The following is a 20,389-nucleotide window of genomic DNA, read 5'->3' as shown; positions in this document are numbered from 1 at the left end:
AATAAAATAAAATAAAAAATAAAATAAAATGCCTAGAGTCTGTAAGTTTGATTTGCAATAAACCAAATAACTGCCCTGTTCTAGGTAGACACACTAACGGCTATAGATAAAGATTTTAGCCTTGCCTTGAACATACGTTTCACCTTAATTTGACCAACTCTTTTAGTGGTATCTGAAAGAAGTTGAAAGTTTTCTTTTGTAAGAAATGTATTGTTGCCATGTATTTCTTTGTTCTAGATACTGTATAAAGGGGCATGGGAGGGCACCAAGGCCTATGGCTACACCCTGGATGAGCGCTACATTCCCATTGTTGGAGCCAAGCATGCCGATCTGGTGAACAGTGAGGTCAGTATGACCTTTTCCTCTCCTAAGTTTGAGAGTCTTTACTGGGGATCAAGGGACTGGTTAGGAAACTCCAGCGATTCTCAATGTTGAACCCACTTTACAGCTTAAATACAAAGAGACATATGAGAAGCAGAAAGGTCACTACTTGGCTGGAAAAGTGATCGGTGAATTCCCTGGTGTGGTTCACTGTCTGGATTTCCAACAGATGAGGAGTGCGGTAAGTAAATGTCCACTTTAACACGGGATTTGTGCCCCGTAAGTGTGTTGTCGTGTCTGCATATTTATAACTTGCCCTTTGGTTCAGGTTAGCTGGGAAATGGAGTAACATAGAGTCCTTCCTGCCAGTCAGCCTGTGGACTCTTAGTGGCTGTGTGCTTCTTCCCTGCCACTTTCTCCCTGACTATTAAACACTGTGACTGCTTTGTGTTAAGAAAAGGAAAAAGCATCAGGGTCACTATTTACCCTGTGTTATAAAAGGATGGGAAATTTCAGGCCAGGTGCAATGGCTCATGCCTGTAATCCCAGCACTTTGGGAGGCCAAGGCAGGTGGATCACCAGAGGTCAGGAGTTTGAGACTGGCCTGGCCAACATGGTGAAACCTCATCTCTACTAAAAATACAAAAATTAGCTGGGCATGGTGGCGTATGCCTGTAATTCCAGTTACTTGGGATGCTGAGGCATGAGAATTGTTTGAACCCAGGAGGCAGCAGTTGCAGTGAGTGGAGATCACACCATTGTAATCCAGTCTGGGCAACAGAGCAGGACACCATCTCAAAAAAAGAAAATAAAAAAAAGGATGGGAAATTTCAAAAGAAGAAGACTATATTAAAGTATAATTTTTTTAACCTTAGTTTATTCTAGAGATACTGATCTAAATGGGAAATAAGGATCTAAAAGAGATTGATCTGAATAATTTACATTTAAATCCCTTTCTTATTTTTGTCTTTAAAACATGTTAGTTGAACTACAGAAAACATTATGAGGATACCAAAGCAAATGTTCATATCCCCAATGACATGATGAATCACGTGCTGGCTAAAAGGTGCCAGTACATCCTCAGTGACCTGGAGTATCGACACTATTTCCACCAGTGGACGTCTCTTCCGGAAGAACCCAATGTTATACGTGTCCGAAACGCCCAGGAGATCTTGAGTGATGTATGATGTCCTTTCTGAAGCTTGACTTAGCTACAGTTTCCATGACTCTGTCTTGGCTACCCCCCAACCCTGGCTGCCATGCTCCCATTGTGCCTGTATTCATAAATCTTGCTGCTTCTCAACACAAAGTGGCATGAGTAACCACTTTTTGGTATAAGAATCCACCCTAAGCCATTGGACACATATGTTAAATATTTAATTGGTTTAACACTAAACTCAGACTTTGATATTGCTCTCAAGCTTCTTTAGGCTTGGGAAGTAAAGACCTTCCAGCTGGTGAGAGGCCTACCCTATGTCTTCTAAGCAAGAAGTACAGCCAGCGGCTGACAGGAAATTATCAAATGCTCAATTGTAAATTCAGAATACCTTCCACATTTCATTGTTCTCTCTTTCTTGCAGAATGTGTATAAAGATGACCTGAATTGGTTGAAAGGCATTGGTTGCTACGTTTGGGATACACCCCAAATCCTCCAGGCCAAGAAATCATACGACCTTCAGAGTCAGGTGAGCCACCTTCCTAGAAGGACTGGCTCTCCATGGGTCATCAGAATCCATGGTGGTGTCAGTGGGTTCATGGGCAGGCTGAGAAAGCTGCTGTAACAGTGTAGGCTCTAACTGACCAAAGCCCCTCCTCTCCCAAGCAAAGCTCTTCTAGTGGCCCGCTCTGGGGTTGGATCTTCCCAATCTGAATCTCTCCTTGGGTTTAAGGCAGTGCACATTCATAACAAAAGTTTATCTGGGAGGTGTTTCCTAGTGGACTACTCTCAAGCATCTGTACCTTAGTTGATCAGGTTAACTTGCAGAGAGTAGAAGGTAGAAGTATCCTTTGATTACAGGTAGACAAGTTTTGGAGGAAAAAAATCAGTATCTGGAAGACTTTTCAGCATGTGGTTCAGCTCTGATGGGGCAGTTGTAATAGAATGTTGAAAGTGAGGGGCTGCTGTCAGGGATGGAGGATAGGCATGGAAAAGGCAACAAAATGGCCAAAATCTCGACCCCAGTCTTGGTCAAGAGAAACTATTCATTCTGGCAGCCATACAAAGTCTGCAGGACTCTAGAACGCCAGCCTGTTTGTTAGGATTAAAGCAGAAATCCAGAAATAAAGGCACATCTAAGTTGGCACATGCAGCTAAAACTGATGACAGACCTGTATGTTACCATTTGTGGTGACTTTTGTTTTTCTTCACAGCTACAATATACAGCAGCAGGTAAAGAAAATCTACAAAACTATAATCTGGTCACAGACACACCCGTCTATGTGACTGCTGTTCAGAGTGGCATTAATGCCAGTGAGGTGCGTCTTCCTATACTCCTCTTCCAGGGACAAACTATTTCTTGTCTTTATGTATTTTCGAACAACAGAGGTAAATAACCTATTGTTGCTTGTCTATAGGTGAAATATAAAGAAAATTATCATCAGATTAAGGACAAATACACAACAGTTCTGGAAACAGTGGATTCTGACAGAACCAGAAACCTGAAGAATCTTTACAGCAGTGTGAGTTGAGTTTTTTCCCCTTCCTATATATGAGCCACCTTTCCCGGTTCTGAGACAGGAAGAGAATAAATGGGATGGACACTCTATCCCCAAAGGCTTTTCTATGGTTTCCTGGACCTTCAATCCTACTTTACCTCATAAAATTCTAGTAGGTACAATTAAATAAGCCTCACCTTAAAAGGAGTCCTGGGAGTTAGTAGGGAGTGTGTGAGAAGGACAGAAACAGAAGGAAAACCTGCTACTCAGAAGCCAACCAGATGCATTTTCCCATATTCACAAGAAGGTCTTTAATTCCTGCAGAACCTGTACAAGGAGGCCTGGGATAGAGTGAAAGCCACCAGCTACATCCTGCCTTCCAGCACCTTGTCCCTGACACACGCCAAGAACCAGAAGCATCTGGCCAGCCATGTAAGTCGAGCAAAAACATGACAGCTTTCCCACCCTCCCCTGCTCTCCACTCCAAGAATCTTTCAGGCTGATTCATGCGTTGTCGAGAAGTACCCCTAGCATTCCAGTGGGCATGTCCAGGAAATAATTCCAAATGCTCAGTCATTAGAGTCTATGTACTCACTGCCTCTCTCTCTCTCTCTCTGCTGCCTGGAGGGAATCACAAGCACTTGCAAGGAGGACAGGATGTGACCTTTCAGGCTGCCTGTCTGCACATGATAATCTCTGCTAAAGCCAGAAGTAAGGATGGGCTGAAGACATAATACAACCTACAAAAATAGACTTTTTCAATAGAATTACATGGATGTAGGGCAAAAATAAACCAGTGAATATGATAACTGGTTATTATACCATCCCCAGTTAATATAAATTATTTTATAGCAATGAAATAGAAAACATTTTAAAAATGTTTAATTCTCCTTTTTTAAGTAGAACTTTTCTTAGATATAAACATAATTGTAAAACAAACCCTAAATCTCATGATCTGTTTAAATATAGCAGAAGGTCGTACGTCCTCTAACCATTAATGCTCTTGAGTAAAACTTTTTGTGTGTGAGTGTTTTGTTTTGGTTTCTTATACTTTAAGTTCTGGGGTACATGTGCAGAACATGGAGGTTTGTTACATGGGTATACATGTGCCATGGTGGTTTGCTGCACCCATCAACCTATCATCTACATTAGGTATTTCTCCTAATGCTATCCCTCCCCTAACCCCCTATTCCCTGACAGGACCCAGTGTGTGATGTTCCCCTCCCTGTGTCCATGTGTTCTCACTGTTCAACCCCCACTTATGAGTGAGAACATACAGTGTTTTGTTTTCTGTTCTTGTGTTAGTTTGCTGAGAATGATGGTTTCAAGCTTCATCCTTGTCCCTGCAAAGGACATGAACTCATCCTTTTTTATGGCTGCATAGTATTCCATGGTGTATATGTGCCACATTTTCTTTATCCATTCTATCATTGATGGGCATTTGGTTGGTTCCAAGTCTTTGCTATGGTGAAGAGTGCTGCAATAAACACACGTGTGCACATGTCTTTATGGTAGAATGATTTATAATCCATTGGGTATATACTCAGTAATGGGATTGCTGAGTCAAATGGTATTTCTAGTTCTAGATCCTTGAGGAATCACCACACTGTCTTCCCCAATGGCTGAACTAGTTTACAGTCCCACCAACAGTGTAAAAGTGTTCCTATTTCTCCACATCCTCTCCAGCATCTGTTGTTTCCTGACTTTGTGATGATCGCTATTCTAACTGGCGTGAGATAGTATCTCATTGTGGTTTTGATTTGCATTTCTCTAATGACCAGTGATGATGAGCATTTTTTCATATATTTGTTGGTCACACAAATGTCTTCTTTTGAGAAGCGTCTGTTCATATCCTTCGCCCACTTTCTCATGGGGTTGTTTTTTTCTTGTAAATTTGTTTAAGTTCTTTGTAGATTCTGGATATTAGCCCATTGTCAGATGGAGAGACTGCAGAAATTTTCTCCCATTCTGTAGGTTGCCTGTTCACTCTGATGATAGTTTCTTTTGCCATGCAGAAGTTCTTTAGTTTAATTAGATTCCATTTGTCTATTTTGGCTTTTGTTGCCATTGCTTTTGGTGTTTTAGTCATGAAGTATTTGCCCATGCCTATGTCCTGAAAGGTATTGCCTAGGTTTTCTTCTAGGGTTTTTATGGTGTTAGGTCTTTTGTGTAAGTCTTTAATCCATCTTGAGTTAATTTTTGTATAAGGTGTAAGGAAGGGATCCAGTTTCAGCTTTCTGCACATGGCTAGCCAGTTTTCCCAGCACCATTTGTTAAATAGGGAGTCTTCTTCCCATTGCTTGTTTTTGTCAGGTTTGTCAAAGATCAGGTGATTATAGATATGTGGTGTTATTTCTGAGACCTCTGTTCTGTTCCATTGGTCTATATATCTGTTTTGGTACAAGTACCATGGTGTTTTTATTACTGTAGCCTTGTAGTACAGTTTGAAGTCAGATAGTGTAATGCCTCCAGCTTTAGTTTTTTCCAATTCTGTGAAAAAAGTCAATGGTAGCTTGATGGGGATAGCATTGAATCTATAAATTACTTTGGGCAGCATGGCCATTTTCATGATACTGAGTCTTCCTATCCATTAGCATGGAATGTTTTTCCATTTGTTTGTGTCCTCTATTATTTCCTTGAGCAGTGGTTTGTAGTTCTCCTTGAAGAGGTCCTTCACATCCCTTGTAAGTTTGATTTCTAGGTATTTTATTATCTTTGTAGCAGTTGTGAATTGGAGTTCACTTGTGATTTGGCTCTCTGTTTGTCTGTTATTGGTATAGGAATGCTTGTGATTTTTGCACATTGATTTTGTATCCTGAGACTTTGCTGAAGTTCCTTATCAGCTTAAGGAGATTTTGGACTGAGATGATGGGGTTTCATAAATATACAGTCATGTCATCCGCAAACAGAGACAATTTGACTTCCTCTTTTCCTAATTGAATACCCGTTATTTCTTTCTCTTGCCTGATTGCCCTGGCCAGAATTTCCAACACTATGTTGAATAGGAGTGGTGAGAGAGGGCATCCTTGTCTTGTGCCAGTTTTCAAAGGGAATGCTTCCAGCTTTTGCCCATTCAGTATGATACTGGCTGTGGGTTTGTTATAAATAGCTCTTATTATTTTGAGGTTCGTCCCATCAATAGCTAGTTTATTGAGAGTTTTTAGCATGAAGGGCTGTTGAATTTTGACGAATGCCTTTTCTGCATCTATTGAGATAATCATGTGATTTTTGTCATTGGTTCTGTTTATGTGATAGATTACATTTATTGATTTGCATATGTTGAACCAGGCTTGCATCCCAGGAATGAAGCCAACTTCATCATGGTAGATAAGCTTTTTGATGTGCTGCTCAATTTGGTTTCATAAAACAGTATTTTTTTGAGGATTTTTACATTGATGTTCACCAGGGATATTGACCTAAGATTTTCTGTTTTTGTTGTGTCTCTGTCAGGTTTTGGTATCAGGATGATGCTGGCCTCATAAAATGAGTTAGGGAGGATTCCCTTTTATTCTGTTGTTTGGAATAGTTTCAGAAGGGATGGTACCAGCTCCTCTTTGTACCTCTGGTAGAATGCGGCTGTGAATGCATCTGGTCCTGGACTTTTTTTCGTTGGTAGGCTATTAATTACTGCCTCAATTTCAGAGCCTGTTATTGGTCTATTTAGGGATTCAACTTCTTCCTGGTTTAGTCGTGGGAGGGTGTATGTGTCCAGGAATTTATCCATTTCTTCTAGATTTTCTAGTTTATTTGTGCACAGGTGTTTATAGTATTTTCTGATAGTAGTTTGTATTTCTGTGGGATCAGTGGTGATATCCCCTTTATCATTTTTTATTGCATCTATTTGATTCTTCTCTCTTTCTTTATTAGTCTTGCTAGCGGTCTATTTTGTTGATCTTTTCAAAAACACAGCCCCTGGATTCATTCATTTTTTTGGAGGGTTTTTTGTGTCTCAATCTCCTTCAGTTCTGCTCTGATCTTAAGTTATTTCTTGCCTTCTGCTAGCTTTTTGATTTGTTTGCTCTTGCTTCTCTACTTCTTTTAATTGTGATGTTAGGGTGTCAATTTTAGATCTTTCCTGCTTTCTCTTGTGGGCATCTAGTGCTATAAATTTTCCTCTACACACTGCTTTAAATGTGTCCCAGAGATTCTGAGTTCAAGTCCTGGATATCCTTGTTAATTTTCTGTCTGGTTGATCTGTCTAGTGTTGACAGTGGGGTGTTAAAGTCCCCCACTATTGTTGTGTTGCAGTCTAAGTCTCTTTGTAGGTCTCCAAGAACTTGTTTTATGAATCTGCGTGCTCCTGTGTTGGGTGCATATATGTTTAGGATAGTTAGCTCTTCTTGTTTCATTGATCCCTTTTCCATTATGTAATGCCCTTCTTTGTCTCTTTTGATCTTTGTTGGTTTAAAGTCTGTGTAAAACCTTTAATTGTAAAATTCCCTGTAACCTTTATTGTAATTCTTAGCCCCGTTCTCCTTCAGAAAAATTAGAGACTTTATCTCTTAATTGTGAACATTTTACGTAACACTTTAAATCAGCATTTCTCAAACATGTTTTGACCAGGGCTCACAGTGGGAAATTTATTTTTTATTTCAAGTTCACATACACACATACACACCCCTGAAGTTTATGTGAGTTTCTTCTGGCACAAATATCTCACAGAAGAGCAGTGACTGCTAGACTAGAGACAGTGCACTCTGATCATTTCCATTCTGTTCTACTCATTTAAATGCTAGTGACTCAGTAAATTGATTTCACTACTCTACTGGACTTACAGATGCACAGCTTAGAAATAAACTTCATTAGACAGTCTATGGAATTATTTGATTTTTACCTGGAGGAAAAAGTAAGGTATGTGATTTTACTCAGGCCCAACTCTATTTGGAAGACTGCAAAAAGGAGCAAACTTTTCATTTTGGAAGAAAAGTATTATAGATAAGATTTAAAAAGCTCAAAAGAGGCTTTTTTCTTGAGTCATGAACAAAATTACAGAGGCAAGATTCTTGGCAAGTTGGTTTTGGAGCAAGGTAAAACATAGAGAAATTAATCCTTTAAAAGAAGTATTCTGACCTTATTTTAGGAAAAAGCTTTTTTTGTGTGTGTGTGTGTGTGTGTGTTTTTAAAAGGGTGTCTTTACATTCTATCATCTTTGAAGCTGAGAAATAGATTAGATGTAAGACACTGATTTTCTGTTTTGGAAAAATCTGGTGGAAATGTTGGCTGGTCTACAGTCAATGAAGAGCATTGCTGGAATACTGATACAAACATCTCCCTTTCGTTACAGAGGTGCCAGTCTCGGAGTTGTGGAAGAATTATTTTATTATTGTGTGCTATGAGATTGGATCTTAGTCTCTGTCTTAACCTGGGTTTATATAATCATGGAACACCAATTAATAGGCACCATGGCTTAAGAACTAATTGTTATCCCACAGAAGTTGATTGCACTGTATTTTTGAAAGCCTTGTAGAAACTGAAATCCAAGGATTGTGTCTTCTTAGCAGCAGACTTTTCGGTTATTAAAAACAAAGATATTCCTAAGCACAGTTTTAATCTTGCACTCATGCCATTACCACAAGAGAATATTTTAAATTACATAATCTTTAAAATGAATTGCTTGTGGTAGCAGTAAAAGTACTAGTATTGGTATAGGAGTTTTGAAAATAGCAACTAAAATTTCATAGTGCTCTACGGTTTCAAAGTACTTTTGTTACAGTCTGATTTCAGCCACATGATAACCTCATGGCAGGTGCTACTGCTGTATCTCTCTGTACAGTTGGGGAAATGAGCTCAGAGAAGTGGTGTCCCCAGCGCTGGGTGGATCTCAGAGTCGGGTTTTCCCGTTAAGTCTTAGGCTGTTTTAACAATATAAATCCATTGCGCTCTAAAACTCTTTCTTCCTTTCTACTTTTTCTCTACAGGTCAAATATCGGGAGGAATATGAAAAGTTCAAAGCTCTTTATACGTTACCAAGAAGTGTTGACGATGATCCGAACACAGCACGGTGCCTCCGAGTTGGCAAGCTTAACATCGATGTAAGTACAGCCATGCGCCCCTTAACGACTAGGATACATTCTGAGAAACGTGCCGCTCATTATGTGATTCCATTGTTGTGCTAACATCATAGAGTGCACTTCCACATACCGAGATGGGATAGCCTATTGCTCCTAGACTACAAACCTGTACAGCATGTTACTGTACTGAATACTGTAGGCAACTGTGACACAGTGGCAAGTATTTGTGTATCTAAACATGGAAAAGGTACAGTAAAAACACAGCATTATAATCTTTTGATTGAAACATTGTTATGCAACACATGAGGGTAACTCCAAAGACCTTACTTCAAATTTAAGTCAAGTAAAATAGCCATGTATTATTAATAGGAACATTTCTTCTCCTCTCCCCTACCCCCGGCCTTTTTTTTTTTTTAAGACAGGTCTCACTCTGTTGCCCCAGCTGGAGGGCGGTGGTGCAATCACAGCTCACTGCAGCCTCTACCTCTCGGGCTCCGGGAATCATCCCACCTCAGCCTCCTGAGTCACTGAGTCTACAGGCATGCACCACCACACCCAGCTAAGGTTTTAATTTTTTGTAGCGATTGGAATCTCGCTATGTTGCCCACTCTGGTCTCAAACTCCTGGGCTCAAGCGATCCTCCTGCCTCAGTCTCCCACAGTGCTGGGATTGCAGGTGTGAGTCATCGTGCCCAGCCTGAACATTTTCTATTTACCAATGCATATGACACTGACTGTGCACATGTAAAGAAGCTACATATTATTTCAGCTATAATGCTTTATTTTAATTTCCCCTATTAATCTATAGAAAATGTCAGAAAATACCAGTCCCCACCCTGCCCCCAACTGTTTGCTGTGAGTTGGTTAGCCTGACTTCTCATGTATGGCCGTGATGCCTTGGCACAATTTCCTGTATAACTGGCATGTGATTTTAACTTGACAGCGCTTGTACAGATCAGTTTATGAAAAGAACAAGATGAAAATCCACATTGTGCCCGACATGGTAGAGATGGTTACCGCCAAGGATTCTCAGAAGAAAGTCAGCGAGATTGATTACCGCCTGCACCTCCACGAATGGATTTGCCACCCCGACTTGAAAGTCAATGATCACGTCAGGAAAGTCACAGATCAGATCAGTGATGTAAGCCTGTGACTTAAGAAGGACCCCTCCACGGCCCCGCCCCACGGCCCCACCCAGAAGAGCAGCAAACTCACGCATTTCTTTACCTTAGCCTTTTTCCACTATTTCTTCCCTATATGTCCATGTGTCTGACTTGACTTCGGAGCTGTCTCTGGAAGCAGGGCTCTGTGTACCCATGTTTCTGTGGCTCCCCTGAGCCTCTTTGCATAATGCCTTTGCTCCTCATTCCACAAAGGCTTCTGAGTCTAGAATGTACCTGTTTTTAGAGTTTAAGTTATTATGGTCAATTTTTTTTTTCTGATCCTCTCTATCAAAACCCTCTAGATTGTGTACAAGGATGACCTCAACTGGCTGAAAGGCATTGGTTGCTACGTCTGGGACACTCCTGAAATCCTCCATGCCAAGCATGCTTACGATCTACGTGATGATGTGAGTTTGCCTTGTTTTGTTCTTTAGTATATTTCCATCTCTCCATAGTCTAGAGTTAAGCGGGGGTTATGTAAAATAGGGACATTGTCACAGGCCAGCTCTGGGGGGTGGCTGAGCTGGAGAAAGATGCTAGGAGCCAGAGCAACCATCTCTCGGGAAGGCATATGGCATTCTTATTAAACAGTGCAGTCCGGGTACGCCATCGTCTCTGATAGAGAAGGGACCACCGGCTTCTCTTTCTACATTTTAGGCTATTTTGGATATATTAACAAGCATTTAATTGCCATTTTAGGAAAGTGTCATTTGTTAGCGTTTGCAATGCTATAGACAAGCTCTATTTGTAGAGAGAGGATTTTCCAGGCAAATTAAATATTCCAATGAGGATTTCAGTAAGAAAGCTTAAACTTTCCTAGAAGAGTAGTTATCAAGTGTCCTAGAAGACTCTAGAATCCCCATATAAGTGTTGGTTACACTGTTATAAAATTCAAATGCATCTTGGTCTGTTGAATAAGTGCTGATGAATGTAAATCTCATGAGTTAAAAGCAACCAAGCCCTCTATGAAAACCAGCAGTTTCAAGCATAAGGAATGGTCCAACATGGGTTTGTTTTCTTCCTCTCGGCAGATCAAGTATAAAGCTCACATGCTGAAAACAAGGAATGACTATAAGCTTGTCACAGATACACCAGTCTACGTGCAGGCTGTCAAAAGTGGGAAACAGCTAAGTGACGTAAGTGCTCTCTGGGGAAGTTAAGTGGACAGTAATAAAGGCAGGGCCACCACTCAAGCAGAGGTGGCAAAAACCATAGACCAGGCAGTGCCAAGTCTTTTCTAACTAGGAAACCAGAGTTGGTGCGTTTGAAAGCACTGAAGATGCTGCTGGCGATTGTTTCCTGAAAGCTGATGCATTCAAGCAGTTTGCTTGGGCGGAGCTGTAGGTGATCTGAGTCTATGAAGTAACTTTGTGCCTTAGCGCTTCCAGCATTGTTTTTTGTGCCCTGTGTCATAGCAAGTTTATTTCCGTCTAGGCCATTTAATAAATTAGAGCCAATTATGGTAGAATAAGCAGCAAGCAGGCTCTGGAGTTAGAGTTGTGGAGTGCAGTCCCGCCTTTACCACACATTATCTATAAGGCTTATGAAAAGCACTTAATCCATCTGAGCCTCCCATTCTGATGCATAAAATGGGGACGTAAGGAAGCACCCACTATGACACCTGATTCACAGCAGGCAGGACAGGCACAAAGCTGCCCTTTCTTTATTAACTCCACAGGTCGGTAAGTCAATATCAAATCCTGCCAGTGAGTGCAAACATTGAGACCTATTATTTTGGAACTTCTAGTGGTAAAATGCCCACCCCTCCTCTTCTTATGCCTGGGCCATCTCGTCTCAGTGTGATCACGTGTCCACACCCTGGCTCTGATCCTATTGGACAAGTCACAGTAATATGTCAGATGAGTTCTCCAGGCAAAGGGAAGCAGGCTACCATTATTTTTTTTTTAAAGAGGGACCTGGGTTCCCATTCTCTTTGTTTCTAACAATGCTTCTTTTGCACCAGGCTGTCTACCACTATGACTATGTGCACAGTGTCAGAGGCAAAGTGGCTCCAACTACCAAAACCGTGGATCTGGACCGGGCCCTTCATGCATACAAGCTCCAGAGTTCGGTAAGCAGTGAGAACTTGGTAGTGCCCAGCAGAAATCCATTCCATCAGCTCACCTTACCTTGTATAAATGCTGTTCCATTCACATGAGGTGAAAAAACAAAAACACAGAGCATAATCTGTCTTCCCTCCTAGCTGCCAGGATCCCCCTATGGAGCAATCAAACTACCATAAATGGGCATGTTTTAGCAATATTTACAGGTTACAAAGAAGAAAGCCAATATACCTTCCCTGCTTTCAAAAAGCTGAAAATCAAGATGACAGAGACAAGGCCTTTAACCTCAATAAAAGAGGAACTAGAAATTGTGGCTGGAATTCAGAAGAGAAAGAACCTGGATCCCACCTGCATATTTAACCTGCCTATTCTATGTTACCCAGTGGTGCTGATTTGGTCTCAACTTTTCATGCTATTTCTCATCTTGAATATTAAAAATAATTTTGGGCCAGGTGCAGTGGCTTACGCCTGTAATCCCAGCAATTTGGGAGGCTGAGGTGGGCAGATCACCTGAGGTCAGGAGTTCGAGACCAGCCTGGCCAACATGGTGAAACCCCATCTCTACTAAAAGTACAAAAAATTAGCCAGGCATGGTAGTTCATGACTGTAATCCCAGCTACTTGGGAGGCTGAGGCAGGAGAATCGCTTGAACCCCGGAGGCGGAGGTTGCAGTGAGCCGAGATCGTGCCATTGCACTCCAGCCTGGGCAACAAGAGCAAAACTCCATTTCAAATAATAATAATAAAAATAATAATAATTGTGGCCCGGCATAGTGGCTCATGCCTGTAATCCCAGCACTTTAGGAGGTCACGGCAGGCGGATAGCTTGAGCCTGGAGTTGGAGACCAGCCTGAGCAACATGGTGAAACCCCGTCTATATAAAAATACAAAAATAAATAAATTAGCCAGGTATGCATCTGTGATCCCAGCTACTTTGAGAGGCCCAAAATAAATTATTTTATTTATTTGGGATAAATCCAAAATAAATTATTTATCCCAAAAATAAATTAGAGTGGCATGCATCTGTGATCCCAGCTACTTGGAAAGTTGAGGTGAAAAGATTACCTGAGCCCAGGGAGGTCAAGGATGCAGTGAGCTGTGATGGTGCCACTGCACTACAGCCTGGGTGACAGTGTGAGACCCTGTCTAGAAAATAAAAATAATTTGGTTTTTCATATTTTAAATGTAATTCTTTTTTTTTTTTTTTTTTTTTTTTTTTTGGGTGTTTCTGTTTTTTTCCTGGGTTGGGTTGTGGTGGTCGGGTTTTGTCTCACTGCAAGCTCCGCCTCCCAGGTTTACACCATTCTCCTGCCTCAGCCTCCTGAGTAGCTGGGACTACAGGCGCCTGCCACCTCGCCCGGCTAGTTTTTTTTGTATTTTTTAGTAGAGATGGGGTTTCACCGTGTTAGCCAGGATGGTCTCGATCTCCTGACCTCATGATCCGGCCTCCCAAAGTGCTGGGATTACAGGCTTGAGCCACTGCGCCCGGCCTTAAATGTAATTCTTAATCCTAAACTCCAAGAGACAGAGTATTTAAGGTCACAGACAGACACTCCTCCCTGTCCTCCCTTTCTACCATGAATATGTGCATCCTGACCTCTTCACAGCCTGATGTCAACATACTGTGTTTGGAGGAGGCAGGAGAGGGTAATACAAACATGTGCCTGGCTATATCTTGGTGATGGCTTGCATATCATCATCACCTGAGGACGGAGTAATGGCAGAGGTGACACTTGGTTACCTGTCTTCTCTGCATTTCCCAAATTCTTGCTAGATGCCATACAGCCAACTGGGCATATGTTCAGAAGCATAGAGGAGTTACTTTTTTATTTATTTATTTATTTTATTTTTATTTTTTGGAGACAGGGTCTCCTCTGTCTCCCAGGCTGGAGTGCAATGGTGCAATCACAGCTCACTGCAATCTCAAACTCCTGGGCTCAAGTGATCCTCTCACCTTAGCTTCTTAAGTAGCTGGGACTACAGGTACACGCCACCATGCCTGGCTAATTTTTTAATTTTTTGGAGAGGTGAGATCTTGCTATGTTGTCCAGACTGGTCTCAACTCCTGACCTTAAGCAATCCTCCTGCCTTGGCCTCCCAAAGTGTTGGGATTACAGATGTCAGCTACCACACCTGGCCAGGAACTACTTTCAATAAACCATTTCACTCATTGTTCTATTTTTCCAAAACAATAAGTGAAGAGTAATCTGACTCATTTTATGACTCTTAGAATGTATTTAATTCTTTCCTGAAATCAATTCAGTGAGCATAAGTATATTAAGTATCTAGTCAAAAACCTAACATGAGCGATATGTGATTTGTTAAGCTCAAATCAGTTACTTGATGCCAGATGTCATTTAACCTGCTCTTCCTCATTCCGGCAGAATCTATACAAAACCAGCCTGCGCACCCTGCCCACTGGATATAGACTTCCAGGTGACACTCCTCACTTCAAACACATCAAGGACACCCGTTACATGAGCAGTTATGTGAGTAGTCTCCTCCTCATTGAGATGGGTCTGAAGGTGGGGTGGCAGGAGACTCATATTAATTAATAGCCTGTCCTAATCCTCCAGTCACACCCTAAAGGTTCAACCTGATAGAATGATGGGAGCTGGAGAGGAGAGACAGCACATTTTTGAGGGGTGCTGTGGAATTGACCACTTCTGCAATTCAGCAGTGCCTGGGTAGCCCTGTGGGTTAGAACAGGATGTTCGTGGGAGCCTTGGCTGAGGGCCCATGGCTGTCATGATGCCTCTACTTCTGCTGGCCTTAATTTGCACAGATGCACCCTGAATTATCCCAAGCCATTTACTGGAAATGCAACTTCACACATGCACTACTGAGGTGTGGTGATAGTATTGTCTTCCTTCTGCTATGTTTCACTGCAGAAGATATAACATCTTTGGAAGTATATTATATATATATGTGTGTGTGTATGTGTGTATATCTATATCTATATATATATAGATATGATAGATTTAATAATCTAACACCTAATTGTATTTTCTAATTTTCTAGCCACATTGGGGCTAAAAATATAGATTTTCTTTGGCATTTTGCACACCTCCCTACAAACAGATTTCACCTAGGCGAGGTCGAATTTTATTCTTTTCTGGGCCTGGTTTTATTTTACAAGACATGATTTTCAAGGCTTGGATTAATATTGAACTTTTGTCAATGACTTTTCCTCATACTGAATCCTTAAAAAGAGCAATTTTTCAAATAAAGATGACATCTCTTTTCTATTTGCGGAAATGTAATGTCGCTTCTTGTTTACCCATCACTGATCTCATTCCAACTTTGCTTTTGCAGTTCAAGTACAAAGAAGCCTATGAACACACCAAGGCATATGGGTATACACTTGGTCCCAAAGATGTTCCATTTGTGCACGTCCGGAGAGTCAACAATGTTACCAGCGAGGTACCTGAATGCTGATTCTCCAAGAGACATACTGAGTTTTAATAGCCATGGCTTTGTTTGAAATGCATTAAGAATTAACTGTATTTCAGTTGTAAACCTACATACCAGCAAAAACGAAAAAGGTCCTTATTGTCACATTTTGATACTGATATTTCTTGGCAGTGTTTTTTTTGTATCTGGTAATGCCTTGGAGAGACTCAGCTCCATAGATTATGATGCAAAACTTTTCTAAAGAAATAATTTCTTCTTTTGACATTTATATTCAAAAATCTTTAATAAGGTTGCACTTTAATCTGACTCATGATGCTGGTTTTCTACACCAACTATTGGTTTGCATATCTGATCCTACTATGCAGCCGTCTGATAGAAAGTGGAAGGCTTTGTGCTCAGAATTCTTCACCGAAATGAAATAACTCTCATTTTCTCCTTTTTTCCTAATCTCAATCATTTTCTGTATCCTTGATATTTCCTCCCCTCTTCCTTATTAAAATATTTTATTCTTGATTAGTCAGTAGATGCTCTCGTCATCCCTTACTAAATACCTGTAATGATATTTCCTCCAATGTAGAGACTGTATCGGGAATTGTATGGATCTTGTCTTTCAGTTTGTGGTACAACTCCCGATACCCCTGAGATCCGCCAAGTCAAGAAGACACAAGAGGCTGTCAGTGAGGTGGGTATTTTCTTAGGAAAGACAGGGAGTAGAGACAGGGATGAATGTCAATCATTCGGTCTCTAATGCATGTGTTTTTGGGTATTTTTTTTCTTTAGTTGATCTACAAATCAGACTTCTTCAAGATGCAGGGCCACATGATCTCTCTGCCATACACACCCCAAGTGATCCATTGCCGCTACGTAGGAGACATTACCAGTGATGTAAGCATCTTGTAGGGGTCTTTCTGGAGTAGTCTTAACAAGAGGCAGGCTTGCTTTCAGCAGTTAAAACAACCAGTGGTCTTGGAACAGCGTTTTCTGATAATCACTTCTAAACAAAGAGTACAAGTTGGAGGTAAGACAATGTAGGAGGAGGATGCCACAATTCTCCAGCTATGGAAACAGTAGTAAGAGGACCACTTGCGGAAGACAGAATTGCCATTACTCTTGATCACTCAGTGACCACCATTCTACATTCAACACGGAATCATGCCAACTCCTCACTCCCTAACTCCCTATGTGGCCTCAGTCCCAGGTCATGTTGAGTATTTTCCTCTCACTCATCCCTACTCTGACCCCGTTAGCAACTTCTTGCTGCCACTTTTTTCATTCTCCTTGTATGTTCTCTCCTCCTAAAAGATCAATCCATTCAATCTGTTCTTTTCTCCAATCAATATTACAGTAATAAAATAATAGCAGTGTTCTCTCCTCACCTCAGGGCTAGAGACTTAAATGAAAAAACCCATGACTTATTTGGGTGCAAGTAAACTAAGAGTACAAGGTAGATGAACCAGCCAGGCATGGTGGCTCATGCCCGTAATCCCAGCACTTTGGGAGGTTGAGGTGGGCAGATCACCTGAGGTCAGGAGTTCAAGACCAGCCTGGCCAACATGGTGAAACCCCGTCTCTACTGCAAATACAAAAATTAGCCGGGCATGATGATGTACATCTGTAATCCCAGCTACTAGGGAGGCTGAGGCAAGAGAATTGCTTGAACCTGGGAGGCGGAGGTTGCAGTGAGCCAAGATCTTGGCATTGCACTCCAGCCTGTGCAACAAGAATGAAACTCTATCTCAAAAAAAAAAAAAAGTAGATGAACCAAAACGAAAGATACAGTAATGAAGAAGTGTTGCTACTCCATCTTTTGTGTTTCCTGATTTACATTTGCTTATGACCAGCTGTATATCTGTGTTTGCCTCTCAGATTAAATACAAAGAGGACTTGCAGGTCCTGAAGGGATTTGGCTGCTTCCTGTATGACACTCCTGACATGGTCCGCTCCCGGCACCTGCGGAAGCTCTGGGTGAGTGCACATCATCACAACGCATAATTACCCCTGCACAGCTGGATGCCCCCATCACCAGCCTCCAGGGCTAGGCAGAAGGGATCTTAGCCTGCAGCTACTTTTAAGGGGAAATTTACCATTAACTCACTTGAGCCGGTTATCACCTGCTTAATGTGATCTGTGCCTCCTGTGGAAGGTGCTGAGCTTCCTTAAATGACAATTGCTTTTGCTTCTGCCTGGGAAGACATCCAGGACACATGAAAGCCCTGCTCAGCTTACACATGCCAGCCATTTGAAAGACAACATGACATGAATCCCAGAAGTGATTAATCAACTTGTATTTCTCTCTCTTTTTTTTTTTTTTTTTTTAAAGTCTAATTACCTGTACACTGATAAGGCAAGGAAGATGCGAGACAAATACAAAGTGGTGCTTGACACTCCAGAATACAGAAAAGTGCAAGAACTGAAGACACATCTGAGTGAGGTAAGGACCCTTTACTTGTCACTAAAGTCAACCAAATTGACCAGTACAAACTGAATTACTCCACAAGGTTCTTAGTTCCTCTAGTGATCGCTGTTCAGGCAACTGTGGCAGGTAAAATATTTCCCCTCTTCACTGTGGAATGGCTACTATGTCAAGCAAGTCAACCAGCTGCACTTTACCTCAGTTTACTTATTTTGCACCCTTTTGGTAAGATAAGCATATTCATACTTGCTCTTCCTATGTCTAGGGCTGATGAGGGGTTTTGTGTGATTTTATAGATTAGAAAGACCTTCTTTTTTCTTTTCTTGTTTTTGAGATGGAGTTTCGCTTTTGTTGCCCAGGCTGAAGTGCAATGGTGTGATCTCAGCTCACTGCAACCTCCGTCTCCTAGGTTCATGCAGTTTTCCTGCCTCAGTCTCCAGAGTAGCTGGAATTACAGGCATGCACCGCCACGCCTGACTAATTTTGTGCTTTTAGTAGAGATGGGGTTTCTTCATGTTGGCCAGGATGGTCTCAGACTCCCGGCCTCAGGTGATCCACCCGCCTTGGCCTTCTAAAGTGCTAGAATTACAGGCATGAACCACCACGCCTGGCCTAGAAAGGCCTTCTTACTTATTATTTTTGTTGTCTCTAAACTTAACTTATTTCAAAATTTTCTTTAATTCCTGCTATCAGGAGCCCTGAACATGGCAGTGCCATGGGAGAAGTCTTCAATGGCTCCCTGCTCTGCTGCCCACTCAGTAAAAAACAGACTACTTAGTTTCATGTTCATTTGGCATTGAGGCTCCTGATATATTGCAGTTATTTGTGAATAGATCTGATTCTCTCACCTAGAGTGTTGGTTCCTTGATGATTGGACCCCATGTTATTTATGTGTGTCCCATAGTGCCCTGGCCATAACAGATGTGCATGTTTGCCAAAGGGCATTTCACATGTGTAAATGGTTGCTCTTCTTATAGGTCAGTTGACCATTCTCATTCTACTGTCACTCTGGTATTGTAGCTCCATTCAACAGTTTGTGCATTCACCATTCTGTATTGTGGCTTCACCCAGCTGAGCATTGGCTTCCAGGCCATTTCATCCTTCTCAGTAGCTCTGATGGCTGCTGATTAGGAATCTTATGCTCTTAGCGATGCCCTGAAATACCAAATGTCACCCTCAGTGGAGGGGATATGCAGCTTCCTATACTCAGTGAGCCAGAGACAGAGGATGACTAAATCTTCAGCTTTTGCAAATGCAACATTGAGCCCATTTGCTTTCCTAAAAGCTTCACTGTGTTATTTCAGCCAGTGCTCGCACTCAGACTGGAATGCTTATGTTATTTTTATCCAAGTAAAGTTGTGCTTTTCCACTCTGGCTCAGTATAAGAATCACCTGTAAAATATTTAAAAACCACCCAGAGAGGGCCCTGACCCCTAGTTCCACAGCAGACTCTGATTCTCTGTGTCTGGGCATCTGTATACTTTTAGATGCTCTACAGAGATTCTGTTTAATAATATGCAACCTGTGTTGAAAACCACTGCACCACATCTCTCCTATATGATTATGATTATGATTTATAATCATAATCATAATAAAATGGTAACTTACAGTGCTTCAGAGTAAAGATAACTCTGAAATACCTTTACTTTTTTTGGCTTTCTGGGTTCAGAATTATCTAAAGCTTTAGTTTCTCCTCTTCTCAATTCCCAGGGGGATTTTGTGCAAATTGCGCATCAGCACTGAGAAAGAAGAATGGATATTTTTCAGTAGAGCAGTTTGCACCACATTTGCCTCTCCATAAGAATGACCCAGACTTGATAAAATACTGATCCAAGCCACTCCCCTGAATTCAGAAGGGTTGGGAGAGAGCCTACGAATCCGTTTTTAATAAGAACCGTGGTGGGAGTTAATATCAGGAAAGTTTAGAAAACATTGAGTTAGTAAAAAGTGTGATGGCCACAAGAAGTTACTGATTTTTGAGTTGTCTTTCAATTGTATAGATTGACATATACACATTTATAGTACTAGGAAGCAGGCATGTTGTCCCAAGAAGCATAAGCGATGCATACCTAAGTACAGGGGAAATAAAATATGCAGAGAAATGTATAATTCTAGAAATGGCATAGAAGCCAAGCACAGTGGTACATACCTATTGTCCTAGCTACTTGGGAGGCTGAGACCAGAGCTGCAGTGCAGGAGTTTGAGGCCAGCCTGGGCAATATAGTGAGACCCTGTCTCTAAAAATAAATACATAAATAAAATTTAAAAATAAGAAAAAATGGCTTGGGAGAATTGGGTTTTAGTCCCAGATTTACTTCCAGTTAGCTATATGACCTTATGTAATTCACAAC

The 20,389-nt window shown here is 41.4% G+C and overlaps 1 protein-coding gene across 30 annotated transcripts in view; it reads left to right on the top strand.

The window, feature by feature from the left end:
• NEB (nebulin) overlaps positions 1-20,389 on the top strand; it is a 222,186-nt gene that overhangs the window by 144,137 nt on the left and 57,660 nt on the right. For all 30 annotated transcript variants that reach the window (XM_021923612.2, XM_021923611.2, XM_021923610.2 and 27 more), the window contains 18 exons: positions 238-345; positions 449-562; positions 1,305-1,502; positions 1,902-2,006; positions 2,692-2,796; positions 2,896-3,000; positions 3,301-3,408; positions 8,895-9,008; positions 9,930-10,127; positions 10,452-10,556; positions 11,181-11,285; positions 12,113-12,220; positions 14,596-14,700; positions 15,527-15,634; positions 16,203-16,307; positions 16,406-16,510; positions 17,492-17,590; positions 17,946-18,056. In XM_021923612.2, coding sequence (XP_021779304.2) covers positions 238-345; positions 449-562; positions 1,305-1,502; positions 1,902-2,006; positions 2,692-2,796; positions 2,896-3,000; positions 3,301-3,408; positions 8,895-9,008; positions 9,930-10,127; positions 10,452-10,556; positions 11,181-11,285; positions 12,113-12,220; positions 14,596-14,700; positions 15,527-15,634; positions 16,203-16,307; positions 16,406-16,510; positions 17,492-17,590; positions 17,946-18,056 — 2,106 coding nt within the window. The remainder of the gene's footprint in view (positions 1-237; positions 346-448; positions 563-1,304; positions 1,503-1,901; positions 2,007-2,691; positions 2,797-2,895; positions 3,001-3,300; positions 3,409-8,894; positions 9,009-9,929; positions 10,128-10,451; positions 10,557-11,180; positions 11,286-12,112; positions 12,221-14,595; positions 14,701-15,526; positions 15,635-16,202; positions 16,308-16,405; positions 16,511-17,491; positions 17,591-17,945; positions 18,057-20,389) is intronic.

This window comes from Papio anubis, chromosome 10 (assembly GCF_008728515.1).
Source record: "Papio anubis isolate 15944 chromosome 10, Panubis1.0, whole genome shotgun sequence".
NCBI lineage: Eukaryota > Metazoa > Chordata > Mammalia > Primates > Cercopithecidae > Papio > Papio anubis.
Note: the sequence above shows the minus strand (reverse complement) of the source record. Positions and strands in the feature narration are given on the sequence as shown.